Here is a 10,097-nt window from a genome sequence, read left to right on the forward strand (position 1 = left end):
TATGTATGAATTAAGCCATTATAGTAATTATAAATTCTACAAATTACAATAAAATTGTGGCAAACCAATTTTTACTAGAATATTTAACCCTTTTACATAGGATGAGAGAAATTAAGTTAAGGAAAGGTATTGTGAGGGATATCCTTGAGTTTCGGCATGGCGAGTTTACATGCAAGGACCCATCTCCTTGGACGTTGTAGGCTTCCCACATGCACTCATGTTTCTCGACCCATGATAATCCGTATGTTGACAAAGCCTTGGCATTAGACCTAAATTCTTCAAACCTAACGATGAGCTCTCGCTTTCTCATTATATGGTTTTCAAGCGCTCTCATGTCAAATAAAAGTAGTGATGCCAATTTTGGCATACACCATTGTCTCTTCTATTAACAACATGCACTCTACCTTATCCACACATGGACGCCTAATGCCAAAAAATGTTTGTTGAATTGTTCATACTTCTTATCCACACATGGACACCTAATGCGCAAAAAATGTGTGTTGACGTGTTCATATACTTCTTGTTTCATTATCGTTGCTTATACATTATAACTCATCTTTTTCCTTCAATTATCCCTAGTGAGATTTGAACCCTTTACCCTATTGCTCTTATTCAATCATCCCTAGTGAGGTTAAGGGTGGTGAGGTTTGAACCCTTAACCCTATTGCTCTAATTATTCAATCACCCCTAGTTAGGTTTGAAAATTTAACCCTAGTGGTCTAATTAGTAAACATTTCCATCCAAGATACGTTTGCATATTGTTTGTTACTTTTTCTTTTTGGGTAGCAAAATCACCGCCTAATGTAAAACCTCACATCTAGAAACTTTTCTCCCTTGGCACACACCACATACAACACGAAATGCAGGTTTCATTAGAATGAGGAGATTATTGTCTTCGTATGGTTGTTTGACTTGGGGGTGGCTTGGGCCTTTCGATACATGCATTAGGTTGTTCACGTCACATTGTAAGAGAAAAGAGAGAAAAGAACAAGAGAAGTAAGGATGAATAAAAGATGAAGATGAAGTGGGAAATAGAATAGTGATACAGGAATGGAGAGGAAAAAGGCAAAAACGTTGGGAGGGTATTGTGCAAGCAAGATTAGGGAGTTTTAAGCTTAGGAAGGTAAAACCAAATAATCACTAAAACTAAAAAAGTAACTATCAGAGAGGTGAGAAGTTCTTTATTTATAACGAGCAAGGCTAAATGTGGATAATAAATTGAGTGGATATGAGATAGTAATAATCACGGAGATGAGCATACTTTAGGCCCTAACTTTAGGTAATAATATAATTTATGTTATTTACATATTTACCTTTTTCGATCATTCGATCAATCAATGAAGTGAGGCTTGTTGGTGGGTTGACTTGTTGATCGGTCATCAATGACTCAAGTTACCAATTCAAGGAGGAACAAATTCAACAATAGATTATCGTAATACATCTTGAGATGAGATTCATCGATTAGTTGTTCTTCAATTCATCCCCCCAGCTTTTTAAGTTGATATGTATCTTCACACTTCTTAAAGACGATTCCAATATGGGTACGTCCATAGTGTACCCAGCTTTCTAGGCATGATGCTAGATCACATCTAAACTGAACTTCATAGACATTTAACTAGCATTAAGCGCTCAACTTATATATAAATGGTCACTTAGAAAACTTTGAATATGTTCACAGAAAATAACGGATTGGCTAATTCTAGCTCAAGATGACAAGCAAATTTCAATCATAACTCCCCATCATGCACTGCATACTAGCAAACATTGCTTATACTCAGTGCATTTCTTATATAATGTAGATAGACAACAATGCCACCACCAATGCTCAGAACTCATGAGATCCAAGCTTGCATACAACATGCAATGGTGTTTGATGGATTAGGAAATGATCATCGCAATAGACAACTAGAGGAAATGCAAAATAGCACCATATGCCGGATGCTTTACAGAAAGGATTAGAAAGACATAGAATCATCTTTAACAAAGGAAGTTATTTAAAAGTTTTAACTGCACACATCATAAATCCAGACAAATCAATTTTGTTTGACGTACATAATTCATGTTGCACATGAAGAAATCAACAAATACAAGATGATAGATTCATGCTTACTATTAAAATTCAGGCTTGCCATTCAAAAAGTTTTTGAACATCGTAGTTACAACCAATCTTATATTCTGCTGGCCCCCAAAAAAGGAGGGTTATGTGCTCTAACGAGGGCTATATACACTGTTCTCTACACAGAAATATAAAGAAGGAAATTGTACTCTGAACATTCATAACTACAAGCTTTTACATTTGTAAAAGAAAACTACAGATACAACCTTCAAGCTTTTCTTTGGGAGGAAATAGCAAAAACCAGCACCACACATTTTTGTATATCATCATATGATCATCATATCCAGAAGGAATGACTTAGAGATGACATAGAACTTGGAATAAGCAGCTAATGAATGCTTCATCATCCTTCTCCTCCTTCAAAAGAATATTTGCTGAAATGCTTAACACGGAAATTCCACTCTCCTTTTGCTGCATCATAGGAGAGGAATTCAGCTCCTTGCTCCTCTGTTTTCTTCTTTAGCCTTTTCTCAAACTTCTCTACCTCTGGACCTTGTGATACATGCTGACCTGTCTTCTTCTCGACACATTTCACATTCAAAAGAGTGATTTCGGCAGGTTTGTTCAAACCTGCCCCCGGGGGTGGTTTTTTACTCTCATCCATGTATACAAGCACTTCACATTTATTGAACTGTATAATGCTCTCCAGATCAAGCCCTCTCACATCAGTTTCTCCCAGAAACTTGACAAAACCATAGCCGTGCCTTCCAACCACAAAATCCTTCACCTGGCGACAATAACCAGGTTCTGCTCTTTCCTTAGCAGCCAATTCCTGAACTCTGGGCTGAATATAATACTCTGAATCTCTCAATTTCGGCATGAGCACTTCGATATCGGCGCCATGCTCATATGCAACTGCAGCTTCTTCTGCTCGATGCCCTGTAATTGAGACATATCCATTCCCTTTATGGTTGTGTTCCCCATTTTGTTTCATTGCACCTTTCCCCGAGTACATTTCTCCAGGTGTAGAGTCTGATTTTCCTACACCAGAAGTTGAGCCAGGAAATAGGGTTCCTACATTTCACAGAAAGTTTGATACCAAAAAATATTCTTAATAGTCTATAATTCACCAGAAATGTTCTATTCAAGCTATCAAAAAAGTTCTGAAATAACTGTGAGTTTTCTTCTTTATATCCCGAAAGGCCGTGTACTTTATTGATATCCCCCTACATACCCTTTACCAGCCCAGCTTGGGCAATTCTATATAATCACTTCATCCCCCTTTCATTTCATGGGTTGACCACAGGCATTTGGGGAAATAAAGAAGTACTCAGATAATTAAGAGTTTTTCCTAGAAAAGGAATTAATCAATACATACTTTCGGCACTTCCAAATTCCAAATTAGTTTCCTCTGCTGATCCACCCCCTATTGACAACAAAACATGATATAAGCACACAATTGAGATCAGAAATCATGGGAGTACAAAGGTCAAGAAAATCTCACCTTGCTTTTCAGGCATTGAAATAATGCCTTTAAGTTTCATGCTTGTTTGTCCAGGACTGCTTGGAGATTGATCTGCTTTCTGGTGGATGAACAAAGCTCTAGGGTTCTCCCTCGGAACAAACAATGCATCCATCTTGGGTAAATGTGATGTTTCCTCACCTTCACTGAAGAAGGAAACCTGCCAAAATAAGCCTACCAATTTGAGTATCTACGGCAGTAACACAAGACTATGCATTTTGTTGCCTTTGGCATTTACCTTAGGGCTATCTTTACTAGGATGATAGCGTCGCCCCTGTAACCGAATCCTTGACCTTTGAGTTATGTGTCTTGGGGTCAAAAGTGAAGTACTCCTCACTGCAGTGGGCCTTTCAGACACCTTTAAATATAAAAAAATAGTTATTATTATGTTTCAGTTCTACAATATACTCAGAGGAGAAAGCGAATGTTACTTACTGGAAGATTAGATATGCCATACTGTACTGATGGACCTGCACCTGCACTTCGACCAATTGACATCTGAGGTAGAGCAGGTAAGGTGCCAAACGGACTGCTCACAGACACAGGAAACGGCCTTCCAACAAAGAATAGAAAACAAAAACAAGTGAATGTATGCTGTGTCAGAATTGAGTTCCAATGCTGCATTCAAGCAAGATGGATACAGAAAGAGAGTTCTTACTGTTGTGCAAATGTTGTCATGTTTGTTCCTTGGGGAGGGGCCATTCCAAATCCAGCACCAGCTGCATAGATGCAATTAAAAAAGCATGGTGATACCAAAGTCCTAATATATATGAGAATAAATGAAGAAAAGTTATTTTAGAGATTTTGAAACCTGGTTGGCTCTGCGAAAGAGATGGAAAGGTAAAACTCCCCATAGTCTGTTGTGGGGTGGTCTGGAAACCAGCAAATAAGGAACCCTGAATAGAAATTCAGAAGATTATGCCAATTTCATTTTTATTGATCGTGTACATGGGTGTGGGCATGGGGGGGGGCATGTAATCTCTCTCTATATATACACATTAATCAGAGATGAGGACATACTGGCTTTGGAGCTTGAAAAGCAGACGAATTTCCAAATAAGGAACCCATCGCTGGTGTTGTTGGACTTGAAAATAAGCCACCACTTGTCTGACTTGGTGTGAATGGACTTGAACCAAACACTGAAGTACCACCACTAAACATGCTTGGAGCTGGTGAAGAAAACGCAGGAGTTGAGCCAAATATTGAACTCCCAAATGTAGAAGAGCTGCTTCCAAAGCCCGACATGACACCAGAAGTACTAGCAGCACCAAAGGGAGATGAGAACCCAAAGGCTGGTGAAGTTGTTTGACCAAACGACGAACTGGTTGAAAGACTTCCAAATGGAGATGTCCCTGATGCACCAGAAGACATTCCGAATGATCCCAAAGGTTTAGACCCAAAAATACCACCAGTTGCTGAAGCAGCAAATGGATTTGGTGCCGTTGCTGGAGTAGGTTGCCCAAATAATCCAGTTGTTGCTGGCTGCACAATTGTGCTTGGACCACCTGTAGTGACCAAAGTTGACTATATTAACCTCACTGATAGTAACACACACTGGAAAGAAATACATATAAAGAAAAGAAAGGAACAGCTCTGAAATACTCAAAAGGAAAAAAAAAATCCCCAAATGTCCTTGATCAACCCCCCCTCCATAGTAGTTAATGTGCTCTATGAGCAATTACATGGTCTCTGTTATATCCTTCCATTTATCTTCTTCTCTTTTCTGGGGTTCACCACGAGCATTTACGAAATAATGAAATAAACTGAAATAGTTTTTCTGTAAAAGAAATTACCTTTATCTCCAGCTTGATAATCTTCCCACCTCAACTCTTCATGTGATTTGTTCTTATATACTTGCATTGCAGATATGGACATAAGCTTCCCAGCTTGACCACTAACCCCAGCCTCTGCATCATTTGTTACAGTGTAAGCACTTCCTCTACTACCAGGACGCTGACCACCAAAAGGAGATGAACCGAAAGTAGTGGATCCAAAGGTTGGTGAAGAACCTGCATTTAAGCCAGATAATATTGAGTGTACAATATTAGAGGCACAAAGAACATTCACTTCACAAAAGATATGGATACACACATGCTTATACGGTAATTACCATCCAAGAATGTGCACAGATGCAAATGAGAAGAATTTAACCAAAATGCAAGTATATGCACATGCAATATTTTATGGGTTTAACGCCCCTCTTTGTGCAAGCAATACACACCATGCCTCACATAAACAAGTACAAACTAACGTGTGTCTAACATACATGTGGTAAACCAATGCATATGGATTATAGGAGGTGCTCCTCTCCCTACAATTCATACCAAATGACGGAGTACTTGATGCTCCAAAGGGTGAAACCCCAGATCCAAATACAGATGTGCCAAATGCTGAAGTTGTGGTGGCAGGAGTAGACTGACCAAAAAGGGAAGTAGTGCTACCAAATAAAGAGGATGACGGTGTACCAAAGGCAGGGGTTGACGAGGCACCAAAAGCAGGGGTTGACGAGGCACCGAAGGCAGGGACCGAGGAGGCACCAAATGCAGGGGTTGATGTGGCACCGAAGGCAGGCATTGATGAGGTACCAAACATAGGTGTCGATGAGACCCCGCCAAAGGCAGGAGTTGTCGAGGAACCAAAGGTAGGGGTCGACGAGATGCCAAAGGAAGGGGTCGAAGAGACCCCAAAAGAAGGGGTTGATGAGACCCCAAAAGAAGGGGTTGATGAGACCCCAAAGGCAGGTGTTGATGAAACGCCAAAGGCAGGGGTCGACGAGACACCAAAAGCAGGGGTCGATGAAACCCCAAAGGCAGATGTAGTTGAACCAAATGGGCTTGAACCGAAGGTGGGAGCACTTGAACCAAATGTACCTGAACCAAAGGATGGAGTGCCAAATGAAGGTTGAGACTGTCCAAACTGTGTACCTCCAAATGGATTTGCTTGTTGCGTTGAGGTCGAGCCAAAACCTCCAAATGTGGTTGCAGGTTTTTGCCCAAAAATAGAAGCTCCTGACAGAAGAGGGGATAAATGTAAGATTATCCACAATGGTGAAAATTTTAATCCATAATAATTCATGGTTGTCACAAATAACTCAAGAAAAGCTCTAAGATACCCCTGAGTTTTTATTTCCCCAAATGCACTACACCAAACCCCTGTGAAGCAATTACATGGACAATTTGTCCAGCAATTATAAGGGCAATCCATCTTGGTTGACTATGGGCATTGGGGGAAATAAAGAGAAACTTAGGGTTATATCAGTATTCTTCCCAATAGCTTATAAGAAAGAGATGAAACCTGTCCCAAATGCTGGGGTGCTGCCAAAGGCTGGTGTTGAGGATGCACCAAATGCTGGAGTTGAAGTACCTAGTGGTGAAGGTTGAGTAGCTCCAAATACACCCGTTGCTGTTCCTCCAAAAAGTGAGTTTCCTGATGGAGCCCCAAAGGTTGGGCTCCCAAAAGGCTTCGCTCCAAACAGTGAATTGCTTTGGGTAGCCCCAAAGGGACTTGATGGTGCTGGTGAAGCAAATGGATTTGCTGAAGTTGACATCCCTCCAAAGGGACTAGGTGTTGAAACTCCAAAAGCTGGAAATGAAATTAACTTCAATAAGTGGGAACTCAAGAACATTGCTGCTTTTGTTGATGCATATCACATTAATGATAGAAATACTGATAACTAGGGAGTAATTCAAACAACAAATCAACTTCAGTGAAACACTTCTAACGTTTTGTTCATATAAAACCAGTATGCAAATATTGATAAAGTATGGTTAGTTGTGCTTCTCACAGACATGGCGGCAGTGTTAAATGTGATTCTGAGGAAACCAATACTTCAACATGCCATTGCCTACAGTCAATGCAAGACTAATCTCTTGGTCCAGCCATTTGAAAGAAAGTTGTTTCAGAGAGGTATATGATGTTAAATTCTCTAGCCATTGTCAGCCTGGTTTCTAAATGGGACATAAATGACAGGTTCAATATTGAGTAATCATCAACTGGAACTTTCACAGCTGAAATTAGTATACAATGTATAAACTATGGCAAGACTAGGTCTTCTCTGATTCACTACATCGATGCAAGAATGATCCTAGATCTAAGAAATTGGGACATAAATATCTTTTTGCTTGGGAATCCTTCCCTTTCATGGAAATACAATCAAATATGCAGAGTGAGAGTATTCATCTGTTCACATATCAAATATAACATCATATATGTTCGAACATAATACTTCACAAAATGTATAAGAATATTTATTGATTTACTTAATTTTGGGCCAAATTATGATGGTAAGGAAACACTAATTCCGCTCTTCACAATGATAAAGCTGATATGACATAATTTCAAATGTAGTACTGCATGGCCTTAGAGACTTTAGTGAATTGAGCCTTTATTACTCCCCTTTTCAGTCATCACTTCTCTGAACATTAATATATCTTTCTTTATTTCAGTTCAGATGTTCCATAATAATCCATAAGTCCAAAGTTAAGTGATTCAGTATCACTCTTCTTAAAATATAATTTAGACAAGGCAGAATCACTACCACATCAGCAGGATTCAGATGACCTAAAATACCCAATCCATTTTGTAAAACTGGTTTAGGTGAGAAAGAGAAAAACATGATTATAACAATTTTGAGACTGTCACATTAGAGATTCTAGACTGCAGTGATATCAGACCAGTACGAATCCCCTCTTTCCCTTTCTCTTCTTCGGCAAAATGTTCCATGATGACCCAAAAAGCCAAACTCTGGTGCTTCAGCACCAAACAAATGTTTGGTTGCTTTGGTAGCACCCTTCTTAAGGAAAGGCAGAATCACTGCTATACGGGCATAATTCGACGATATTGAGATATTGAAAAGCAGGAAAGACAAGGTTTAGTGACAAATATGTAAACAACTGATGTATCTATATTCTACTTCAAGAGATATTGAAAAGCAGGAAAGACAAGGTTTAGTGACAAATATGTAAACAACCAATGTATCTATGTTCTATTTCAAAACATATTCATCGTGATTCACACAAAATAAGCAATGATAGTAGGCATTAAGTACTTACGACTGCTAGATCCGAACGAACTCATCTGGTAACTGATCAGAGGGAAAGTATCCTGATTCTGCAGAATCAACAATGAAAATAGGCTGGATGATGCAGGCCTTCAAAACAAAGAAAGAAAATTTTATTTTATATAAAAGAATTTCACCTTAGAAATTATTGCCAATCACAGCAGAAACATCAAGAAACTTAAAATTCTGCATAATCAGCACTGAAAATATATCACATGATGAATAAAACGGATGAACTTTCTTAGTTTGACAGCACAAACTTGTGCATACACGAGATCATTGATCAGAACGGAGGCCTCCAAAAATTCTTCAAATTCAGCAAAGAAAATAGGTCGAACAAAAGAAGATTTCTTCTGACTCCACACCGCAAATTTTACCTTGCAATAGATCGTGGATCAAAAAACTAAGTGCTTAACACAGAAAGCGAATTGGATGGTGCAAACACGTTGCGGGGAAACATAGGAATCAGTTTCACACGACAAGGGATTTTCGATCAGAGAAGAAGGATATGAGTTTGGACAATCAACACAAGGAAATATGTCAGGATATAAGAATTTTCGAAACAAATAACAATTTTGGCTCCCCAGCACAAAATCCACAGTTAGAAAATATACTCCATTGAAGCGCAAGGACAAGAAATCTACACAGATAATAATAATGTATAATTTAAAAACAGTGTCTGTTTCACACAAATAGTTTATTTTACTAGAGATCCTCCATCTTGGAAACAATTTCGGCTTCTGAAATGCTCTGCACGAATAAAAAACACAGGAAATAACTATTGGGAATGGAAGGAAGATTTCACAGCACATAATTCAGTGTGTGAGCGAATGCCGACAAAAGAAGAAGGATGAAGAGACCTAAAATTAGAAAGATCACGTGAAGGCAGGATTGAAAAATGAGAGATCCATATATACAAAGGAACAGGACCAAACGGTCGTGGAATTTTCCAGGAGAAAATAGGAAACGGAGAGAAAGGAGAAAGGAAAGAAAGAATAAAGGATATATCTTAACCGAACCGTACTGGAATTCTCGGGAGAGAGGATAAGCAGAGAGAAGGGGAGGAAAGGAAGAGAGAAGAGAGAAGAGAAAAATGGAGAAGTATCGAAGATTTCTTACCTGTGATGGCGATGGCGATGGCGATGGTTGGAAGCAGAGAGAGTGTTTTAATGATGAATCGGGATGTAGAACTATCCGGGCAGAGGAAGATGAGAGTGCCGAAGGATTAGAGACAGACAGAGAGAGAGAACACAGAAGAGAAAGGGAAGTGAAGGGAAATGGAATGAAGTGGATGAAAAAGAGGAATCAATCCGCAGGAACAGGAACAGGAACAGAAGAAGAAGAAGAAGAACGAAGAAGAAGAAAGAAGAAAGAAGAAGAAGAGAATGATGGCGTGACAAGTACGAGCGAGAGAGAGAGAGAGAGAGAGAGAGAGAGAAGCCTTTTTTTGTTCCTTCTCT

At 39.2% G+C, this 10,097-nt stretch overlaps 1 protein-coding gene across 3 annotated transcripts; it reads right to left on the minus strand.

Moving 5' to 3' along the window:
- Nucleotides 1-2,110: 2,110 nt before the first annotated feature.
- Nucleotides 2,111-9,831, minus strand: LOC147850575 (nuclear pore complex protein NUP98A-like). Of its 3 annotated transcripts, none has more exons than XM_087336254.1 (14): nucleotides 9,757-9,831; nucleotides 8,775-8,823; nucleotides 8,630-8,687; nucleotides 6,873-7,160; nucleotides 5,903-6,586; nucleotides 5,372-5,587; nucleotides 4,599-5,083; nucleotides 4,390-4,450; nucleotides 4,237-4,297; nucleotides 4,014-4,131; nucleotides 3,817-3,936; nucleotides 3,561-3,738; nucleotides 3,435-3,482; nucleotides 2,111-3,130 (listed from the first exon to the last, which is right to left on the minus strand). In XM_087336254.1, the coding sequence occupies exons 3-14, from the start codon at nucleotides 8,652-8,654 to the stop codon at nucleotides 2,460-2,462; spliced, it is 2,955 nt and encodes a 984-aa protein (XP_087192380.1). In that variant the 5' UTR covers nucleotides 8,655-8,687; nucleotides 8,775-8,823; nucleotides 9,757-9,831; the 3' UTR covers nucleotides 2,111-2,459. The 3 variants fall into 3 exon arrangements, with proteins under 3 accessions (XP_087192380.1, XP_087192378.1, XP_087192379.1); XM_087336252.1 differs by having other exon boundaries at nucleotides 4,390-4,474; XM_087336253.1 differs by lacking the exons at nucleotides 8,775-8,823; nucleotides 9,757-9,831 and having other exon boundaries at nucleotides 4,390-4,474; nucleotides 8,630-8,709.
- Between the last annotated feature and the right edge of the window lie 266 nt (nucleotides 9,832-10,097).

The sequence above is a fragment of the Azolla caroliniana genome, unplaced genomic scaffold (assembly GCF_043228905.1).
Source record: "Azolla caroliniana isolate FFs.n. ecotype wild unplaced genomic scaffold, voAzoCaro1.0.p SCAF_21, whole genome shotgun sequence".
Lineage (NCBI taxonomy): Eukaryota > Viridiplantae > Streptophyta > Polypodiopsida > Salviniales > Salviniaceae > Azolla > Azolla caroliniana.